At 34.7% G+C, this 23,521-nt stretch overlaps 2 protein-coding genes across 6 annotated transcripts; one reads left to right on the forward strand and one right to left on the reverse strand.

Annotated features, from left to right (window-relative positions):
* Positions 1-84: 84 nt before the first annotated feature.
* Positions 85-19,725, reverse strand: gpp (DOT1 like histone lysine methyltransferase grappa). 5 transcript variants are annotated; one of them, XM_085191508.1, is made up of 15 exons: positions 19,487-19,725; positions 17,309-17,349; positions 16,119-16,257; positions 11,096-11,236; positions 10,598-10,783; positions 9,607-10,023; positions 9,160-9,311; positions 7,292-7,850; positions 7,007-7,213; positions 6,426-6,937; positions 6,122-6,347; positions 5,391-5,819; positions 4,987-5,203; positions 4,537-4,710; positions 85-3,566 (listed from the first exon to the last, which is right to left on the reverse strand). In XM_085191508.1, the coding sequence occupies exons 1-15, from the start codon at positions 19,568-19,570 to the stop codon at positions 3,214-3,216; spliced, it is 3,837 nt and encodes a 1,278-aa protein (XP_085047634.1). In that variant the 5' UTR covers positions 19,571-19,725; the 3' UTR covers positions 85-3,213. The 5 variants fall into 5 exon arrangements, with proteins under 5 accessions (XP_085047634.1, XP_085047635.1, XP_085047633.1 ...); XM_085191509.1 differs by having other exon boundaries at positions 4,537-4,692; positions 9,595-10,023; XM_085191507.1 differs by having other exon boundaries at positions 85-3,563; positions 9,595-10,023.
* A 219-nt stretch (positions 19,726-19,944) lies between these two features.
* On the forward strand, positions 19,945-23,281 carry Ankrd49 (ankyrin repeat domain-containing protein 49). Its single transcript, XM_085190956.1, has 4 exons — positions 19,945-20,101; positions 20,220-20,387; positions 20,462-20,767; positions 21,681-23,281. Exons 2-4 carry the CDS (start codon positions 20,231-20,233, stop codon positions 21,914-21,916), a joined length of 699 nt encoding a protein of 232 aa, XP_085047082.1. The 5' UTR covers positions 19,945-20,101; positions 20,220-20,230; the 3' UTR covers positions 21,917-23,281.
* Positions 23,282-23,521: the final 240 nt, after the last annotated feature.

Consider the following 23,521-nt stretch of genomic DNA (forward strand, 5'->3'; position numbering starts at 1 on the left):
ATATGACGATACACAAAATGTTATATTGTTATAATCCCAAGAAGTTATTGTAATTTTTATGGTGACATTGCAATAAAAAAATACTTCATATAATTAATTCATTTATTTTTAACTTTTAGTACAAAATAAAACTAGTACACAGGGATACATCTCAAACCTAGCATTTGCAATGTTGAAAATCCGAGGCTTACGACAATAAGTCTTCTCATTTGTACTATTTTAGACACTAACGTCACACTGATTAGCTCATTCCCCCATATAAAAAAAATAGTCAAAACTGAATAATGTAATCACTCCTCGAGATATTCTTGAAATGCTCATTTTAATGCCAATATACACTACGTAACTACTGGTACATTAGAACCGATTTATAAGCTAACTTATATTACAAATACACAATTTTGAGGTTTGGAGCGGCATTGGTGAGTTTTCAGGCACAATCAAACCAGTGCACCCCAATGCTTAAAATACATAAAACGACTTGTGCACTAAAAGAAAATTAACTTCATTAGATGGAACACATATTACATTTTAGGCCTTTTATGAAAATGGAGTCTGCATTATATACTTAAGTTGAAGTCGCTTATGTATCAAAAACATTATTATTTCTTCAAAATCTCCTTCACTGAACGCAATTTTTATCGGTCTTAATTATTACCGTTGCTCGAATTATTATTTTTACAATATCATTAATCATATCATAAAATCTTGACGAATTCTTACTTACAATGTAATAGTGCACCAAATGGATATGGACATTTAATTAAACAAGAACCAAAATTTTCTTAGCTTGCAAAATAAATATGTTTTTTTTTATTTCTAGCGTTATATCTACAATTCACCAACTGAATTAATGCAATTAAAATCCTCCAGCAATGCCCATACCCTACTTAATTTTTTAGAATAAATTTACACAAATTAAATACAACTGTAAAATAGCCAATTAATATAAATCATTAATTAGGTCAAACATTGGAAAACAATATTGTAAAAATCTAAAATAATTTTTAAAAAATGGGCACCAGAAGTGAAATTAAATAGTAAAAAAAAAATCTATCATGATTTCATTAATAAGTACATCTCCACAAAAATTTTATCATATAAATTTAAAACCCATGTTGTATAACTATATAAGAAATCAATTAATAAGCAATTCATTCTACACACGATTTAAATATTCATAAAGCCTTATTGCTAAAAGGCGGATAATATTCGTGAGCGATATACAAATAAATTGTTCAAGTTGTATTAGTGTATAAAAATGACATACAGGAATATCTGTATGGCGTCGGTGAAGTTTAACCTACGAAATCCTTGAAAGTACGTAGACCCTGTTCTAGCAATAACTACCTAACTCTTCAATAGTGGCTAGCATGCATGCTAACACTAATATTATTACACAGTATTATTAGTAAGGCATTTATTTGACTGGTTTGGTATGCAGGATTTCTGCATATTGCCACTACAAGTGAGTCTTGTAGTGATAAATAAATACGTACTTATACGTACTATTACTATTGCTACATTTTCAGCAAAAATGTATAAAATGGGAGTCTTATAACATCGTTTAACAATAATTTTTGCATGCCAACCACAATTTTAGATATTAATGCACTTAAAGCCCGTACTAGGAATATTTTTTTCGCTTCATGAATAAACATTTCTGACAAAATATCTGTAACTTCAATATAAAATATAACACTAGCCATTTAGAAATGACATTAAGAGAATTGCATACTCTTTAACATATAATATTACATAATATAATGAATGTACGAGATTAAAGAAGAAAAGAAGATTAGTGGCAGAAATATGAGATAAATGACCATGTTTCTATGGAATGGATTCTATGGAAATTCCTGCATTCGAGCTTTAATTGTATCAATTCCGCTTAAAATATGGCTAGTATAGTGCTATCTTAAACATACAATATTACTCTTTTTGAGATTATACACACTGCTAATACCCGTGTGAAACTGAATTTTATGTAACGCTTAGAAACAAGATATTTTTAAAACCTTTATTTACAAGCATTACTTTTGGCACAATATATAAATTAAATATCTATTTTTGGATGAATTTCAGAATATATATTGATATATTTTATAATTTTCCGTTTATATAATAAAAAAATACCAATTTCATTTATTATTATGTACTTTTAATGAAGGCACAATATAGTTAAATCTGTAACAAATGATTCAACTATACATATGGGTTGCATAAAAATTAGGATACTGACATTTCACCTAGCATTAAGTAAACAATAAATTAGTCTCTTATACAGATTTAACTTTATTAAGGCTCCATGTTCTGGTAGCGAATGATATGCACATACACAATTTCTTTATAATTACAATTTAAGTGTCATACATATAAATATAGTATTTGAATATATTGCATATTATCCGATGTCCGTTTCATAACCTTTATTGTAACGTCATATGCACAAATTACTATAAAAGTTTATCAATTTACTTTACAAAAATAATAGTTGCCAGATTGTATTGCTAGTTAAGTTTTCTTTATCTTGCTCATTATCTCATAATTATATAAAATTGTATACATTATAGTTACTTGTGAATTTTACACAGACATATTGCTAAGTGCTTGTTACTGTATTATGTTGAATTAAAGAATGTACCTTTTTAACGCAGCGGTTATATTTTCGTCTTATAAATTTTAAAATAATTATAAAAAAATGATAATTGAGTCAATCTAAATGTTGAACATCATTTTGCTAGTATATTACATAATTATTTATAATTATGTACAAATTATTTACTCACACACGCCACGTAAGCTGCAAGATTTCTCATAGAAATGATTGACATTATTCAGACTGAGCTCTCCGTAAAACTTCAAAACGAAACACAAAACAACAAACAACCATCGAACGACCGATGCGGGAACGAATCGCTGCACGAATGTATTCCGAACACTAACACCTAAATGAACACATGAAATACAAATCTGTCGCGGCGCGATAGACGTTCGGGCATTCCCAGGAACGGCGACATATAAACCTAATAAACCTAATATTAAATAATTACAATTCTTAAAAATAAAATAAACTCAGTAATATACATAATTACATTATATATTCGAAAAAAAATTAACAAAAAATCGATAGTCAACATCCGGGCGGCAGTGATGCAGATACAGTGGTCGCTATGAGCGGCGGCGGTGCGAGAAGTGGCAGACCTCGCAGCGCTAGGGGCGCTCCCAGTCCACGGCGGCGGGCGGCGGCGCCCCGCTCCAGGCGCCCCACTGTTCGCGCCGGAAGAAGCGCTTCTTGAAGTGGTGCGGCGCCTGCGGGGACGGGGACGGCGACGCGCCCCCCGTGCCCGGCGCCGCCCCTGCGCCGCCCGCACCCGCCCCCGCTGGCGCCGGTCGCGCCACCTCGCCGTGCCCGATGCCCGAGTCAGGTGAGGTGTTGCACGCCTCATCCGAGCGGCGCCGCTTGTCCTCCATGGCCGTCGATGCGAACGAGATTATTTGGTCGAAGCGAAATGCTATCCGATCTTGCCACTTGCTCTCTTCACCTTCTTCGCCGCCCTCGCCTTCTGAAACAATCGATATGTATCATACATTTCAAATAACAAGCATTCCATATAACTTTATATTTGATTTCTAAAAGGAGATATCGAATATTGTCTTTTAAAAATATAAAATTTATATTTTTATATTCAAAGTAGCTGACATGGGCGGCATCGCCTGCTTGAACTAAACGAACATTTATTAAATATGGTTATTAAATTATTTTCAGTTCAAGGGGTGAATTATAAAAAACCATGAAACATGTGTTCAATGAAATATTTTTAAGTCTAAATTTCAAATTTTATAAAAATCCATACAAACTTTCAACCCCTATTTCATTCTTTTAGGGTTAATAAAAATTTTCAAAATCCCTTCTTAGTGGGTGTTGACATTACAAAAATAAACATATATATGAGTATGATGGCTGTGAGTGGGTCTCACTGCAGTCATTAGGAACATCTCCTTTTATATATATATATATATATATATATATACTAGCGGCCCGCTCGCGGTTACACCCGCGTGAACTATGTTATTATTAATTTCTGTCTCCATGACTACGTCATAGTGACGTCTATGCAAAATTTGAGACTCCTAGCATTTGTAGTAATGAAGTTTCATACAAACTTTCGACCCCAAAAACAACCCCTTAGAAGTCGAATATTGCAAATTCCCGTCTTAGCGAGCATCTACGTCCTATAAATAACTCCTATGCAAAATTTTAGATTTCTAGCACATGTAGTTTCTCAGATTTCGTGATGAGTGACCTTTCGATTTTATATATATCTTTTTTTTGAACATATATACATATATATACATATACACACACATATATATATATATATATATATATATATATATGTATATATATGTTCAACAAAAAAGATAGAAAAAAAGATTATATTTGATATATTAGGTATTAAAGTTACAGAATGATTAATTTTAAATCGTACGTATAATATAGATAGGTAATATGAGTGCATTGCAGTACATTACCTGGCCGGTGCGTTTCGGGCTCGGGGGGCTCAGGGGGCTCGTCGACGAGCGGCGTGGAGGTGTTGGAGTGTGGGTCGGACTCGGGCGCGCCGGCCGGCGTGCGCCCGCGCCAATACTCTGACGCAAGCACGCGCGCCTGCAGGCACGCTGCTAGTCCTGGCACGGTCAAATGTACTGTTGTTATAACTTCAAATTAATTATTCATCACATTTACGCTTTTTCCCGCCTAGCAGCATAGACAATTTAAATATAGTATCTGGGCGGAATATTAGTAATAGTACCTGTTACTAATATTTCGCCCAGATTTTTTGTACATGGTGTGATGTGTAAGGTCGTTGAAACTCAACGCTGCGCTTTATGCACTAGAGTAGGAAAATGAAAATAATTTAGCTATAATCATTTCATGTTAGAATATTAATATCATTATAGAATTTTTAAATTTGTTTGTACCTTCTAGTGGTTGTTGCGAAGCTGCAGCTGCAACAGCTGTGACGGGTTCGTGGTATCGAGCGCTCATATTTACAGTGGCGTTTATGATACTCTGGTTGGAAATCTCAAGCGTGCGCTCAATTTCTCCATTGACGAGGTCCCCTATAGTACGCGCGCCGGGCGCTGCTAGCCGCTCTTGCGATAAATGCCGACGCAACGCTAGCTTTGCCGGAGATACCTGGATCATTCAAAATAAAAATTAAATACATATATATTTTTTATTCTTTATTGCACAAAATTTACATAAAAAATAGGTCCGCCTTATGTACAAATAGGCGGGCTTGACGCTAAAAAGCATTTTCTACCAGACAAATTTAACATTAAATTTGGTATTTTAAAAAAATAAATATATACATCATTCTTACTTGCGTATAGTCAGGTTGTGCGACATGATGATGACGTAAGTCGGAAACGCGTTGCTCAGGGTGTACGTGGGGCCGGCCCTCGCGCCTGTCGTAGCCGTAGCGGTCCCGCCGCACGTCACGCATTTCTCGCGCGTCACGCATTTCCCGCACGTCTCGCATGTCACGCGGGTCCCGAATTTCACGTATATCTCGTGGATCTCGCACTTCACGCATGTCACGAGGATCCCGCACGTCTCGCATGTCTCGAGGATCCCGCATGTCGCGCAAGTCTCGGGGGTCGCGCACGTCACGTAGGTCGCGCGCGCGCCCGTACGGGGAGGCGGCGGGCGGCGTGGCCATAGCGGGGCGTTGCGCGTAGGCGTGCGCGGCTGGCGCCGGTGGGCGCACGTAGCCATTGTTATAAGTGTGACTTGGTATCGGCTGCCTCGGCTATGAAACAGAATTTACATTTCAAGATTTTCTTAATTCCACTTCATAGCAGGTAGAATAACCTATTGTGGAGATACTCCGTTCCCCACTTTTCGCCTAATTATAGATAAACAAATTGTTGTGTGACAGGTAATCAATTTTACAAATAGTGCATTGAGTTATTAGTTTAACAACATGTAAGTTTCAAAATTCTGCACGTTTTATTATGACTTCGTACCCTCATTTCATTCCTTTAATTTTCACAAATTTCCTTTACAATAAAATAAACAAAATCAAAAAGTATTAAAAAAAAAAAACAATACCTCAAGCCTAGACGCTTTCCTGTGCTCTTGATCCTCATTGAGCACCGATGTAATGATGCTCTTCAGTCTATCCTCGAAATTGATGACTTTAGGCGACTCCTGTACTTTGCCCACCACATTCAGGGGCTTCTGCGCTTTGACGGGTGACTGCCTCGTCAGCGGCGGCGCCTGCGCACTGCGCGCTGGATGCAACTGTGCGCGATGAACGGGCACCACTTTCGATGGCCTTTAAAATAACAACTCTTTATAGTACACTAGAAAAGATCAAAATTAATTAATGTAAATGCAAGAAGGCGATAAGTACCTATGATGGTCAGGTTCCGGGATGCGGGTATATCCGTTGACGATGACGTTGGGCTTGGTACCCTTGGCAGCCTCGAGCTGGCGGCCAGTCTCGAGGATCTTCTGCGCGAGCAGCTCGGGGTTCTGCTCGTCAATCTTGCCGACGTCGGGCACGTCAGGCCAGTCCTGCGAGCGCGAGCGGTGGTCGCGCCCCTTGCGCGGCTTGCAGTTCACAGAGTGTGGCTTGACGGTAGCTACGGGCACGCCGGCGGGCACGGGTACGCTGGCGGGCGCTGGCCGGGTCTCCGCCCCACGCTCCATCTGCTCGATCTCGCCGCGCAGGTGGCCCACTTGCGCGTGCAGGCGCTTCCTGTGCGCCAGCGTCGCCGATATCTCCTTCAGGATGCACTCGTGCGCTATATTCTGCGTCATCTCCGTGTCCGGAGGTATGTGACCCATTTGCCTGTATTTTTCGGTAATCTCGAACGTGCGCTGTTTTACTAATAGCGCCTGTTCGGCTTCTATACTGTTTACCTGAAAAAGGTATTTACGTGAACATTTCTATCGATCGTAACTCCGTAAAAAAAATTATAAATAAAATACCTGGGCTTGCAGTTTGCTCGCCTTGCTTTGCAGCTCCTTGTGACGGCCTACGATCTCTTTGGCTTTGGCGAGCAAGTCGACGGTGTTGTTGGCATGGATGCCGAGCTCACTCATGCGCGCTTTCAATAGAGCCACACTGTCGCTTATTAACACGTTGATTTGTTTATCCAGTTGCGAGGCACGAGATTTTAGCTTCTGATTTCGCTCCTGTAGTACAATAAATTCTTTGTAAAGAACCATACGAGACATGCACATTTTACAGACAATGTCGATTGGGGCACGAACCTTCTCCTTGTCGATCTGCGCGCGTACGTCGGCGGCGTACTCGGGCGTGTTCATGTGGCGCACGAAGGCGAGGTACTGGTCGCGGAACATGTCGAGCAGCAGCTGCAGCGAGTAGGGCGCGTGTGGCGCGCGCGGGATGTCCAGCTCCGAGTGCAGGCGCTCTGCCGGCTGCAGCTGCACGCCCAGCGCCGACAGCCGCTGCTCCACGCAGCCGGGCGGCGGCGCCGTGACCGCGCCGTTGTGCAGCGTTGAGGCCAGCGTGGTAGAGTGCAGCAGGTCGAGGCCGGCGATGGCGGCAGGCGCGGCGCGGCGGCGCTTGGCGCGAGCGGCCCGGCGTCGCGCACCGCCCGCGCTGGCGCTCCGCTTGCTAGTGGTGCGCTGGCTGCGGTCCGCAGTGTGCGAGGAGGAGGCCCAGGGCGCGCCCCACTCGCGCGGCGCAGGCTCGGGGCCGGGCGCTTCATCTGTGCCGCTGGACTCTTCCTCGGTCTCGTCACTGGAGCGCCGCACAACGCGACGCTTGGCCGCTGCCGCGCGTGCCCGCGTGCTTCCACCCTCGCCCCTGATTTGTTCAAATTAAAAATATTCTTTATTCAAATACAGATTATAATCTCAGAAGGCAGTTCTGTTTCACGATGTATATCATATATAGCAAAGTGACTACTTAAAAATATAAACACAATTTACAAAATAACTTAACATACTGAATCTGTAAGAATTTATTTTCTACATATTATTATTTTTAATTCTTGTTATAATTAAACAGAAGATTTTATATCAACATTCTGTGCAAAACCATTGAAATATTTAATTATTTAAAAGAGTCGAAATAATTATTGTCTACTAATGTAGTTGTGAGGAACAAAGAAAAATATTTTTATACAGTATATAAATTTAATCTCTTATCTGCTTCAGAATGAACAAAATTGGCTTTGTCGTCACAGTTAACAAAATTATCAACTTTTTTTATCAACAGTGGAATCAGTTTCATTGTATTTTGTGAATAAACAATGCTAAATGAAAATACAAAAAGGTCATAGATTAAGGTAGACAGCACAGTAGGCGGATGGTGCGTGAATCGTTTGTGCATGAAAGCTTTACTTGTTGCATTCATTAATAACTCATTTAACAATACGAGAAACAATTATTGATTTTTTTATGTACAAACACTTTATACTCACGTACTACCATAAATATATTTAATATGCCTTCAAATATATTTTTTAATACTTTCATAAAACCAGTCTGTATTTTTACTAAGAGCGGGAATCGAATTCACAAGTACCGTGTTTACGGTCATGATCTATACAAAATTTGCCGCGTGAAAGTATGCGGCCAAGGCGGAGAAGAGAGGTGTCAAGGAGGCATAAAGTAAGATTTTCAATAAGAAATTAAATATATATTTTTCGCGTTTAAATTATTTTCGGTAAAATACATTTAATTAGTTTGAAGTTTTTGTATTAGATTATGAAACCTCGCCTCATACTAACAGAAATGCCCTGCACATCGCCAATACTAGTATGTAAATACATTGCATTTCAGAACAATGATATTTTCTCTCTGGTCACTTGGAAGCAACGATCATCCTATTGAAGTTAGGTGAACGTTTAATGTACGAAATGATTTTTTTTCCATAAATTAATTGACGGTGCAGTGTAAGTTCTGAAGTAGGGTAAATGTTTACCTATATAAATATATATTACAATAAAAAATTATATATATTAAAAAATATATTTCTTTCAATTTTGAAAAAAAAAAACTGTTGATCATACCTTAAAGAGATCTTATTTTAAGCTATATACCCTAGCGGGGTAGCCAGAGAGACTGGAGCGCCAAGCGCTACGATCTCTGCATACCTCTTGGCGGCTTACCTGACGGGGCGGGGGCGCGCCAGCTTGCGGCGGCGTTCGGGCAGCGAAGCGGTGCTGTGGTTGCTGTTCCCGTTGAGCAGGTCGGGTGTGGGCTGGCGCGTGGGCGGAGCGCTCGCGTTGCGCTTGCTGCCCTCCTCCTCCGCCTGCCCGCCCTGGAACCATACCCGTACGTCTACATGCGCTCTGCACTACGCACTATTACAAACCATTATATCATCACTATGCGAATTTCCAATTTAGACTTTTGAATGACTGTTTTTATAAACTATTTATTTTATTTAAGTTAAAACAAATAAACCGAAACGACACATTATTTATGCATTAAATATGAACACATTGGTGTACAATAGACGATACGCATAAATTGTATAATGATTTATATATGGTCGTGCGTGATAATAATAGTTAAAAGTAATTATGTAATTGGAAACAGACCCTTTTGCTGACCTTGAGTTTCGGATTTTTCAGTCTTTGAAAGTATCTCTCCAATTTGGTCCTATCGATTATGTGCAAGTAGTAAGACACTGGCTTGCCCGTCCACGAGACGGAGCCCTTGAGCGGCGACATTTCACTGACGTGCATGATGGTCCCGATATCACTCAGATTCCTGTCAGTTATCCTAAAATTCAACGGGCAGAAGCTCTTCGATGACACTATTTTAGCTCCATCTTTTAAATCCGCAAATCTTTCTTTCAATTGGTGATCGACGTGTGGTCCAAATGCGAAATTATTTACAAACACTATTGTAGCCGAATTAATTTTCTCTCTATGCTCGTCCATAAGAAAATCGCCTTTTATTAATTTATACTCTCCATACTTTTTCCCATACCACCTCATCCACATTCTAAAGTGTAGGTCCATGCACTGAAAATAATGACAGAAATTTTCTTCAATGTCAACATGTGAATGATAAGATTCTCGTCAGATATTTATTAGAATCACGCAATGTATATAATAATGTTTAAAATTATCCAGCAGATAATTAAAAACATTAATAATTAATCAGATAATCTATTCTTATGTCAAATGATTAGGATCACAAGATTTAGATCAGCTTCACGCTGTATGCCGCACACAGCAGAGTAGGCAGATGGAACCTAGTTCTGGAAGCTTTGCGTGTTGAGTGGCAGAACTCAACGCAGCGCTTTGCTTTGACACCAGAGCGAAGAAATGGAAATATAAACGTAAATTAATATTTCACTTCCTCGAGTGGAGATCGAACCCACAACCGTCGCGTTACAGTCACACTCTTGTGCCGCTGCGCCACGAAGGCCGCGCATTTTGATTTAGATTTTGATCTAAGCATCAAATAAAGAGCTAGCCTCCTCGTAAAACATAAGTTCACCAAGATAATAGCTTAAATTATTAGTTGCAAAAAAGAACGTGCATAATAATAACATATGAATAATAAATTACAAAAATTAAACAACAAACCAACCTCAGCATATTTACTGGGCACTTCTGCTTTCTCGACTCCGAAACATATCCGACACGGCGTGGCGGCGGCCATCTGCAGCACCACCTGCCCCACGCCCGAGCCAAGATCCACGAACACATCTTCCGCCGTTATGTCAATCTGATCTATCATCTGACATACCAGCTCGTAAGATGTCTCGCCATATACCTGCAAAATATGTGCCATTGCCATTTTACATATAGCAAGGAGAGAGAAATTTGGGTGTAGGTAGAGTGGATTTTACCAAATTTTGTATTGTCTTTTCTTATACATTGTCATATTTAACTTATATATCTGTGTATAGAGGCCAGTTGTGGTGCAGGGACACAAGCGTGTAACGCAACAGGTTGCGGATTCGATGCCCCTCCACGCCACCTCGACACACAATCCTCGAAAATACGACTGAAAGTGAGGAGCACAACCTACCCTGCTATATGCAGGATACAGCATGAACCCGAAAAAAAAAGTTAAGAAACTTACTTCAGGTGAAAAAGGTTCATATTGGTTCAATTTGTCAGGATCCGAAACGGCTTGATTGTACGTTTGTTGTAAGATGTGTTTTAGCAGACCTCGCGACGGATATTTGTTTAGACGTTGAGCTGGTAGTGAAGTTCCCTTTTCCTAAAAATATTTGTTACATATTTTATGTATATTTAAAATTCACCTTAAACTATAAATGCAATTGTTCAAATTTATTGAATAAAATAACCTCGTATACGTAGAAAGTGCTTACATAACGACAGAAAAATTACGTTATTATTTAAGTTGACAACTTAGTATTCACACTTTTCCAATTAATATTATTAACATACTATAGACAGACAAAAAACTAAATAATAAGTAATGTGAATTCTTTTTTAACCTTGACATTGGCAGTATGACAAAATACTGAACTATAGAGGCACTTGATCGCGTATAGGAACAATGTGGTTGGCCTTGTATTCGATTACGATTGATACAAAACACAAATAACGAGTTTTATGTGTAATATCTCAACCATATGAATTATTTTTAAGCACTGTTTGTCATTTCGAATCACATCGTACCATATAATGGACGGTTAACAAATTTAATTAACCACCGCTCTTATCGATTGACAATTGTTCTATTTCAATCATTGACATTATCATCTCTATTTGTACGTATAAGTATTTACTTTGTGTCCAGGTTATTTGCATCTGTATAATACCTAAAACAATATTCAAAATATTCTTTCATTCAAGTTCCGTGCAAGCAAATGAAAGCGCTACATGAACTGTAAAGTAGGTCAAATATTTTCAGTTTTCTAGGACACGCTTTTTACTGTAGCTCTTGCATTTTGTGTTGAAAAATAAATATAGTTATTATTAATGATACTTCTGCAATTATTTAAGTGTATTTATAAAATGTGATTTAATGTTCTACTGGTTATAAAAATATTGTTTGTTTTTTTAATCTATATATATAATCGTGATACAAAATATAAACTGTTAATAATAATACAAAATAAAATCTATTTTACCAAAGATATCATTCGATTTTTGTATTATACACAAGTAAATACACTATATAAATGTCAATGCCTGTTTGGGTGTTTTACGAAACAGCCAGTTCGCGGCAAAGGCGGCAGTGGGCGCGTGGCCTCGTGCGTTCCTTGTTTACGTTGAGCAGGCATTTCATTCATGCATCCATCGTTATTATATCGAACTGTGCCTACATTTGACCTCAATGTTAATAGTCTACACCTCAGAATATAAACTATGACCTCCCAATTGTATCAAGTAATAAAATTAATACATATTTTTTATTATCATACCATAGATAGATTGGCGGTGAAAGTTGTCTCACATAATATATGGTGACTCGATTGACCTACAATTATTCATTTAGTGATCTGCAATACTTTCGTTTTCTAATGCCAAAATCATTTTAAAAACAATAATTAAGCCTATATTGACAAGTATAGTTTCAGCAAATTCAATAAAATATTTTTGCCATTTTTAAAGTATTATTCTACACTTAGGAAAGAAAAATACTTATTTAGAAAACGTATAAAAATTTGAACGTAGTGGGATTTGCGCCTCTCTCGCTCGCATTCCAAGAGGCGCAGGCTCAAATCCCACTATGTTGAAATTCTTATACGTTCTTATTTCTAAATAAATATTTTCGAATAAAATAGTTATTTACCAAAACAATAGAAATGACGACCACTCATTTTGTGTCCATTTCGCTATCATTATTCGAGATTCATCGTAAAAACGTGCGTTCAAATACTTCTTTTGGTATTTTATATAAAATTTAAGTTAAAATATTATCCGATCAAATCAAATTCCGAGAGCAATCGCTAGCGCAACCGAAAAAAAAGGTCATTAACACTACGTGAGACATTCGCGCTTGCTCAATATTGCGGTCAATGACCCCCAAATACTACCTAAACTAACAACTATTATTATAATTCGCAGTCAATTTATTAAATTTTTATGTATATTATTAAAATAAATTAATGTATGGACAACGTGATAATAAATGTCCTATTATTTACATATGTGCGTTAACGATGAGTATTATTATTAAAATCAAAAGGTGAATAATGTCTAAATTCATCAACAATGAATGAAGGCAATCAACTTTTAGTAGACGCCTGCGTGTCCGCTGCTGAGGTCACTCAACTCAAGATCGACACTAATGTCGATGACTGAGAGTTTGTAATTCAAAGACTTTCACGAGCGATGAGATACGGCGCACTTTCTTGGAGTAATAAAAACAAAGACTGCAATTATCGCGTGCTATTTTTCGCCCTAAATTATCTTTCATGGGGAACGGAAGTATCTCAATGGGGATGGAGTATCTTAACTCTAGGTTCTCTCTCTGCCTATCCTGCTATTTGCAGGATACAGCGTGAAGATCAACAAAATCAGCTTCAATTTTTTTTTATATTGTAATAAAAGGTAAAAGAGTGTGTTCAGATACTGCGAACGTGCCTAATTTTTTTAGATCTTAATAGTGGGAAATTGATTTTGATTTCAAAATGAGGATACATTTTTTTTAATCAAATAAATATTTGTAGAAAGGGAAAATGACAGAAGATAATGTACGGTAGGGGGCTTTACTTTCTGACTTATTTTTATATCTAGGGATTTTGATTTAGAGTCTGAGTTTGAATTAAGAAAAAAGTAAAGAATTAACTTTGACGTAGAGCCTACGACTACTTCGAACTAACATGCGCAAATAACCATTTTTATTCACTGAAGAGCGCCAAATCGAGGGTCACGGGCTCACGGGTAGTAAATGAAAGTGAATCTTAAGGAAGAGCACTATCCAAATTTTGCAGAGCTCACTTTAAATATATTTAACCCTTCAAAATAAAGGTACTTCAACAGTTCAAAACACCATCCCAGTTTATAGTACCATTTAGTAAAATAATTTAGTCAATTAAAATTACATATTGAAACTACTCAATGATCAATAATTATATTATTTTATACTTAATAATTATATTATTAGTTTATGAATATTTCACGTCTTAATTAATAACAAATTGGTAAAAATTTAATATAACGGTCCACAATTTGAGTACATATATTCCAGAAATTAGAACAAGTGTAATTAACGTGAACTATTTACAGTGAAAAAAATACTAATAATATATTTTAGTTTCCCTAAATATTACCTAAGAGAAATGGTCGTCAAAGAGTACATCAGTAACAATATTATATTAATAAGTAGAACTAGAAACGTAATACAGGAAATGTAATAGAGTGCGTCTGTAAAGTGACTTCCTATATCGTAAGCACAAGGTTACGGACGTGATATGTATGCGCATACTAGTCATCGATCACTTGGTGACATCATGACCGAATCCTACAGAGGTATTTTAATGTGTCTTTATACAAACATTTTTTTATTTGTACCATAGGATTGCATAAAATAATAAGAGAGCATTATTTGGCTATCATCATCTCATTTTTAAAAACTTTTTAGTTTTTATTTGTACTGGCGTTACTATTTCTAGTACACGCTACCACCGCCCGGTAACAATTATTTTCAGCATTGCTATATATAAATAGCCTAACAGTATGTTGCCGAGATAGCATAAGCCATAAGAGATAGACGGTACAACGGACGGCTAAAAATAAAAGACACGCACACGTTTTCTAAATTTATATAAACAACGTTGATTAAAATCGAAATTATATATTATTTTCTCGTTTTATTTTTATTTAGTCGCTGTGCCTTCTGAAATCCTAAATAATTTCATGGCATAATAAGAAATTGTGTGCAACATGTATAAATAGAGTAGCCTCGTGCGATGTCTGCTACGACCATCGATCGTTGCGTCCTCGCCGCCATCTTGGCCCTCACGTCTCCTCCCGCACTCCGCGTCCCACTCCCCTCTATTGCCCCTCACTGCCCCACATTCACGTTTCGTTTTGCACATGCTTCGTATGATTGTCTTAGAAACAATAGCTTAATAAAAGTAGTTGTATTCAAATATTGTTTTAATGGTATTTAAGCCCTTTGCACTAATAAATATCGCAATATTTATTTTATAACCACTAAAAGAGTACTGTATGAATATTTATTTGCAAATGTAGGAAGTGTAAAAATAAATGAAGGTTACATTGACGATTTTTCCGCGACCTAAAAACTATGCCAGTGCTCGAATACAATGTGAGAGGAAAATGTATTATTAAATTATATTTTCTATTATTTTGCACGGTATTAAAAACTTGTTTCGTTATTGGCGTTTTTAGGGCAAAATTCTAATTAATATACCTATTGTTTTAAATAATTTTTGCTTTATTTTGACTTACATTCTAGGGCATGGATACTAAAAAAATATATCTATACTAGAAAAAATAAAAAATATTATTTAAAACATCCAAAATAGTAAATATTTTATTAAAATATATTAATATTCGTATACGTACATATATTTTATACATACATATATTCAAGCTATAAATAAGTATACCATTACATTTCTATGATATAAATGAATAAATAAGTATAGTTTATTCATTTAAATATAAATGCATTAAATATGCATTTCAAATAATCTGTAATAGTTGCGAAGGCGAACCAACACTAGAAAATTGACCTTCTAAGATAACAGTGCTAATAGGCGATGATAACCGACCCTGTAGAGAAACAACATTAGTATTACTACACTACTTTTAATTGGTAGATAATAAAAAAAATCTTAATTGGATTTTAAGATTCTTAGTTATAATAGAAAATAAATTACTCTAACCTTTTAATATTGTACCTACTGACATTTATTGTTTAAACTTTTATTAATTACACCCTAAAAATATAAATGATATTAATGATGATATAAAGTTCTAAATTAGTAATAAAAAAAACCTTAGCGTTGCAGAATAACGTGAGCATTCTCATATTAATTATAACAATAACCGTGATTTTTTTGATAAATTATGCAAGCACAATATACATATACCTATATATCATTATTGATGACACCAATAGCAGAAAATAAGATATAAATATTAATAATAGTTACCAAAGCGACAACGGAGTCTATGGCGCGATTGAAGCGGTCGCATAGTGCTCTCATACTTTCGTATGAGTGGGTGTCGTAATCGCTCAGTATGTTCTTTTCCAATGCACCTTTCATCTCGGGCAAGTCGTCGCACACCCACCTGGGCAATAACAAAAAAAAACGTAAGATATATCGTAAGATATATGTATATAATTTTATGACATTTTTGAAACAACTCAAGTATTTTGTAAGTTCTTACAATGTGCACCCTGCTGTAATAGCATCTTATACAACTTATATTTAACCTTTGTGCAGTTCAATAACAGGTGCACTAAAGTGAATTAAGCGTCTATAGATATTCTACACACACCTGTCGTTCCACTGTCGTTAAATATCATGATTTTATAGAGAGAATCTTTTAAATAGGCACCTACAGCACAAGCTTTAAAATATTGTATTTTATATATTGTTTTTGAGTTATCAAATAAACTGACTGAATAACAGACATGACAGTTATGAGTTGATAATAATTTAGAAGAAAACTATTTTAAAACAAATAATTTTAATCAATCCCTCGGAGCTTTATTTAAGGGACCAATCATAGCATTTGGGGCATTCCTTAATTATATTTCAAGGTCACAAAGGAAGAGTGAACGCGTCCGGTCGAGAGGAGGTCGCGACCGCCCTCGCCACCCCGACCGCTCAGGACCGAACGGGTCAACTTGCCAAACTAGTTATTTTATTTCCGACCCGCATAACAGGTGAGTAGTAAGCGTCATATAATCAAGCTGTTCTTTAAATCTATACGATAAAATATATTGTACAATGCAAATAATGCTATAACAATAGTTTCAAATATGTTGAATATACATATATTTATATATAGTCTAAATAATAGTACGTTATAAGAACCGTTTAAAATTGCATTAACAATTACGAAAGTAATGTTTTGCTACAGGTTGAGCAGCAGGGTTACATTGCAAGTAGGTAACTCATCAGTGCGCGCGAAATTGTTTCGGGCGGTCATCGCCCCTACGTCCTTCGTATTATGCGAACATTCACGCAACTATTAGTTATTAGAGCGCATTGTCATTTTTAGAATACAGAACTACCTACAGATTTCCGCGAATCTATTAAATTCATGCTAAAAATAATAACAAACAAACAGAAATGGCACTGTCATAAAAAAAGAAAAGAATTACTGCCCCTACCTTATTGTTTCTACAATTTCTAAAGCTCCATCGTGTTTGTCCTGCAACAAAAATAAAGGCTATAAGTTTACAGAAGATTTTATAACATATTTGTTTCGTTATTTCTATGAACCATTGAAAAAAACAATAATTTGTTTAACATTACACTTTTTCCCTGCATAAAGCAAGGTAGTTAAGAGAACTTAGTTTGAAAACACTCTGTCCCTCACTCTCCACTCAATGCCATATTTTGTCTACCAAAGTGAAGCACTCATTTACAGAGCAGAAATCATTCCATTTACATTCAGATGGTCTTCCACTACAACACATTAATTAAAATAATGATTGTTTTTAACACTTCTACCAGCATTTTCAGAGTTGACATCTATTAAATAGTTGAAGCAATGCTATTGTTTTTATTTAGATCTATAAAAAAAATATTTTAACAAACTGCATGCTGTTTGATAGTATTTGTTTACAATGCATTGCACTCCACATTGTACTAATTAAAAATAAAACATTATTAAATAATTTGTAAGTAAATGAGTAAAAATAATGTAGGTATTAGTAATATTTTTGGGAAAAAAAACCTTAAAATTAATGTTATTATATAATTGCCTGAATTTAGACGACACAGTTGTAGGTTCAATTCCTACTTGCGGGAATGAAATATATTTATTTTTACTCTGGTAACAAAGCAAAGTGCAGTCTATAAAATGTCTTGAAAATTGGCAATGGAGTGTCTTAACGCTAAGTCCCCCCTACACTCCCTGCTATATGTATGATATAGCATGAGACCAAAAATAAAAAGAAAAATGTATATTACAAAGTTAGCAATCAGCACTAAGTACCTAATAACAAATCATGGTATTTCCTATTTACCTTTTGAGGTGGAATATCCCAAGGTTGTTATAACTCGACTAGATATTTGTTTCAATTATTTTCCCAGTTAGTCATTGTATAAAAATTACTATCCTTATTTTTTTCAATTTATATATCTAAATGTAAAGTTATAAAAAAATAAGGGCAGTTGAGTTTACAGAACGTATTTGTAATTAAATACATCCATAATATCTTACAATATAAGTTTATTGGATTGCACTTTTGAAAAGCAGCATACAAAATATATTTTACATTATTAAAAATTTTTGAAATTAAACACTTAGAAAGAAAAAAAAGTCATATCATAATAGTGATTTGTGTAAGAAATATATCAAATTTTTGCTATCTATCATATTTAAAACAATTACACATTATATAATTACTAGAATACTAGAGTGTGCATATATGACACTTGTTCATGATAACAATACATGTTTTATTTGGCAATGATTAAGCACACAACCAATCTGTTATATTTTTTTAATGACAATGATATGAATTATATATTAAAAGTAGGATTTATATTTAGCAGTATTACTTCCAGCAATATAACTTTTATATATGTTATTATATTTATTATTAAAGATATGGCTTTTTAATATCTTAAGCACTACTCCTTTAAATAACAGTTATAATTTAAAGTCTGCTTTTACAACATGGATTCATTAACCTCTTTTAGAATATATTGTCATGAGTTATTTTTTTATTTAAAAAAAAACAAGATAACAAAAATATTGCAAATATAGTTCAATCTATTCTTCTTTTATTATCAATTGCAATGAGTAACCTAAAAATATTATAGCAACAATATAGATAACAAGACAAGACTATCTTAGTTTGGGGATGATTTTACATACTTTTGAAGTCACAACAATTCTTTAATTTTAATCTAAAATATAAGTATATATGGGACTGTTAAAGCTACGCAACAGTGTGTACATATCTAAAAAAAGCCGACACCTTGACAAAACACGAGGTCAATACACTCAACAACACCAGATCCATGTGATCAGTGATGAGGCACTGTATTAACATATAAACCTAAATTATATTTTAAAAGATGGTAACCTTTAAAATAATTCACTGTTAGCTTTTATTATAAATTAGCTAAACGCAAATATCTACATTATACATATATATCTATATACATCTAGTTATTTTAACTACACACTACGATATTTCATGTCATATTTCTCATTCTTTAGGTGTTATTTAGTAACAGAATATAAGAAATTGAATTGTTTATTACGTGTAACTGTTTTGAAAGGTAGTTAATGTTTGTTTTTAAGTAACCAAATTTTGATAAATATTCCTTACCGAGCCATGACCCGATGTGAGGGGCCATGTATAAACAACAGGTTCCGCGCCTGCAGGAGAATGCAAGCGTAAATCCAAAGCCATGATAAGATAACCGCTGCATTAATGCACACTCTTTTCACTTATACACTAAATTTATCACAATAAACAATTGATATTAACATAATTTCACTGCACTTTCACACACACACACTCTGAACTAGGCTGGGCGCCATGTTGAAAATAATATCAATCTAATCATGGCCGACAACATAGTGTTGTCATACCAAACACAACTAAGCAAAACATTGTACATTGATGAAAAATATATAAATTATGAAATAATAAAATTTTATCTTCAAATTAATTTTAGTATTTTAATATATATGTATATATTTTCTAAATAAATTCTGTACATTATATTTGTTATTCTGTACCGTTCCGCATTTAGTACAGTTAGATATTAATACCGTTTATTATTCAATATTTTGACATGTATATGGCAACTGTGTTCATTTTCAATTTCATTATTCAATAATAATCAGAAAAGGCTTTTCAATGAGAGAAACGTATTTTTCGTGAAAGCTTGAATATTTTATTTATTTGAAGTATAACTGAAACGTCATATTAAAGAACGTAAGAAATATTTTTATGTTAACTCTTCATATATAAATTCTATATTATTTGAATATAAAATTAAATACTAAAATACAGTACTAATGTTAGTTAAAATTTTACTATATATATTTTTTAGATTTTTATAAGATGTCTGATTCAGAGGATGAAGGGGCTAAGATTCAAGAATTTAAGGAAGTAGCTGAAGAAATTAAAAGATGTAAAAAAAATCCAGAAACATCTGGAATGTTTGTATCAGGTTGGGATGATGCTGATCAAGAAATTGACGTCGTCAAGGATCCTACAGGTACTTTATCTAAAATTCAAATATGAGACTTTGTCGAATTTAAAAAGATTATTTATAGTCTTTGATTGTTATAGCAAATCCAATTGATCATGTCCTGTGGGCTGCCGAAAATGGTGAGCTTCGTACTCTCAAAGAACTTTTATCTAAGCAACCTGGGCTTGTACATGCTAGGGATTCTGATGGATACACACCACTACACAGAGCTGCTTATAGTAATCACATAAATGTGATTGCATATTTACTTAGTTTGGGAGCAAATATTAGTGCAAAAACTGAAATGGGATGGACACCATTACATTCAGCATGCAACTGGAATAATTATGCATCTGTTGCAAGGTTACTCGCTGCTGGTGCAGATCCTGGTGCTCTCTCAGATGGAGGTAGTTATATTTTTTTGTATATATTATAATACACAATGTTCAGTAAAATGAGTGTCAGTCACCTGCAATGGAGTCAGAGGAGACAGCATATATATATATATATATATATATATATATATATAGTTATAATGTATGAGACAGTTCTTTAGATAATTTTAAACTAAAAAATAATAATCAATTGTACTGAAGAGAGGGAATCCTATGAGTTCGGAATTGTATGTCTGTCACATATATAAAGATATCTAATATGGAATACTGAGACATACTAAGAAAAACAATACTGTACTTTATAAAATTTTCAGTTAGTATGAAATGACTTGTTTAAAACTAGTGTTACCTCTAGTAATATGGGGAAAAATAGTGAAAAATGTACAAAAATACACCGCCGCACACAACACATTCCAAAATCAAGTCATAGGTATTGATATAATTCAAACCTTTTAACATTTAGTAGTTTTTGTAGTAAGTGTTTACGTTATTAGTATCTATGCGCAACGCGTCACACGAAATACAGGTATGGATAAACATCGAAATGAAAAAAAAATTCCATGTCCAAACTGTTGAGCTATCTTGATTAATTTTTGTATCTGGTTTGAAATATTTCACCCTATATGCTGTTACCGTAATAGAATCGCTCACGCTTCCAACCTGTATAATGATTTTTCTAATAATTTTATTTCCTTGCTCTGTCTGTCGCTTAACAACAGCATTAAGTTCCGCCACTAAAACACTAAAACACATAATGTTTTAAAATTCTTTACACTTGGTACTCTTCGTCTACCCTGGTATATGCGGGATATAACCCTAAGGAAAAAATAGATATATCCATGACCCTTATTAATCTCATCACTCAACATAATATAAATGTCAATTACTTATTGTTTTTTACATGTCCAAATACTTTCTGTTTCAGATCAATCACCAATCCATTTGGCAGCAGCTATAAGTCATTGTAAATCAACCTTGCTCCTTTTGCTCCTTCGAGAAGATGTTGTAGAAATATCCCGAAGAGCTAACAAGTCGGATGAAACACCAGAGCAATTGGCTCGTAGTCATGGCATTTACTCACCTTTATTTGATATGGTCCTTCCTGCTGCTTCACATATACGTTCACTGTCATTCACTTGCAATCCGTATGTTAGGACATAAATTAGTAAAAGTTTTGAGTTTTGACTCTAAATTATAATATAATTAACATAATATTCCAAATTTATAACTATATTCCTTATTTTACTGTATTCACTGAAGTATAAATATTTGTATCAATTGTTGCACATCAACTTGTTAAATAAGTGTAGACTTTATTTATTTCAATAAATAATATTTACTGATAATTCAAATTATATTCATTTTTAATTATTAATGTGCTTAAAAATTCTATCTAAATATTATGCAGAGTAAGTAGTTCATTTCATAATCAATGTATTGTCTAAGCGAAACAAATCCATGTATTGTCTAAGCAAAGCGAACATTAATAGTTAAAAAATCAGCTGTAACCTATATCCCACACACAGCAGCATAAGCAGGGAACCTAGTGTTGTGTTGTGTAGTGACACTTTGTTAACCACTTTCTGCCGAATTCTGGAGACATTGCTTGTTGAGTGGCGGAACTCAACCCACAACCAGTCGCGTTTTTAGTCGCACTTTGTGCCCCTGCGCCTTGACTGGCGCCATTACTACATTAATAGTATTATTATAATACATAATATAATACATAATATATATATACAATAAATTAATACATAAACAGTATTATTATATAGGAAAATTAATCTAAAGAAATCTTAGTGTTTCTCTGCCTTCTACATTTACATAATGTACTTACAAAATATTAGTGTCATTCATTCAGTAGCTTTGGTTGACAACAACAAAACTTAACATTTTTTAATGCTTAATTTGTGTATAGTACATACAGTATGTATAGAAAATTACAAAACTGTTTTATTTTTAGTTCTCATTTGTTGTTTAAAATGTAGTTATGTATGAAAATATGGTTTATATTTTCGTGTGACTAAATAATTGTATAGATGGCTAACGCCCAATGTTAATAATCAATCCTAATCCATAAATTGCACCCATAGATTGAAATAGACAGAGATGGAGGACGGCATGCAGGTTAGTGATTGGATAGACATGTCGAACAATACAAGGTTGACGTTAACTGGAGATAGGAGATACATTATTAACATTGGGCGTAAATCAATACAATTCTATGATCCGGACAGACAGGTCCACCCAATTAGTTCAGATAAGTAGTTGACACTCTACTGTACCCAATTTTGGAATAAAATCTATGTGTGGTAACTGGAGTGTTTCAATACTTATAAAAATGATAGCAGTGGCTTTTACTTTAATAATTCCATGCGTTATTTATAATAAAAAACGTATTTACGTCTTTAAATAAATTTTAAATTAAGCTAATTATAACTATTTTAAGTACCATTTGTTTTCGTTTATTAATGTTGTAGTTAATCTTGTAATCTATAAATGATAATAAATATAAAATAAAAAATATTTTGCTTGATTTTCTATAGTTTAAGTGTACTATGGTAAAATACACGACGAACAAGAGATAACATATTATTTTATACAGTAAAAAGCATCTATATATATAAAATCGAAAGGTCACTCACTCATCACGAAATCTCAGAAACTACATGTGCTAGGAATCTCAAATTTTACATAGGAGTTATTTATAGGACGTAGGTGCTCGCTAAAACGGGAATTTGCAATATTCGACTTCTAAGGGGTTGT

The sequence above is a fragment of the Heliconius melpomene genome, chromosome 10 (genome assembly GCF_056956725.1).
Source record: "Heliconius melpomene rosina isolate 202511_hmr_F chromosome 10, ASM5695672v1, whole genome shotgun sequence".
NCBI classification, from domain to species: Eukaryota; Metazoa; Arthropoda; class Insecta; order Lepidoptera; family Nymphalidae; genus Heliconius; species Heliconius melpomene.

What these genes read in the sequence shown, in the direction of transcription:
- gpp (XM_085191506.1), bottom strand. Translation starts at nt 19,570, where the DNA reads ATGGCTTTGGATTTACGCTTGCATTCTCCTGCAGGCGCGGAACCTGTT. An exon ending in CCGGAACCTGACCATCATAG is followed by an intron (nt 6,348 to 6,425) that starts GTACTTATCGCC and finishes GTTATTTTAAAG; the next exon opens with GCCATCGAAAGTGGTGCCCG. An exon ending in GCCCGAAACGCACCGGCCAG is followed by an intron (nt 3,567 to 4,536) that starts GTAATGTACTGC and finishes CGATTGTTTCAG; the next exon opens with AAGGCGAGGGCGGCGAAGAA.
- Ankrd49 (XM_085190956.1), top strand. Translation starts at nt 20,231, where the DNA reads ATGTCTGATTCAGAGGATGAAGGGGCTAAGATTCAAGAATTTAAGGAA. An exon ending in CGTCGTCAAGGATCCTACAG is followed by an intron (nt 20,388 to 20,461) that starts GTACTTTATCTA and finishes TGATTGTTATAG; the next exon opens with CAAATCCAATTGATCATGTC. An exon ending in TGGTGCTCTCTCAGATGGAG is followed by an intron (nt 20,768 to 21,680) that starts GTAGTTATATTT and finishes TTTCTGTTTCAG; the next exon opens with ATCAATCACCAATCCATTTG.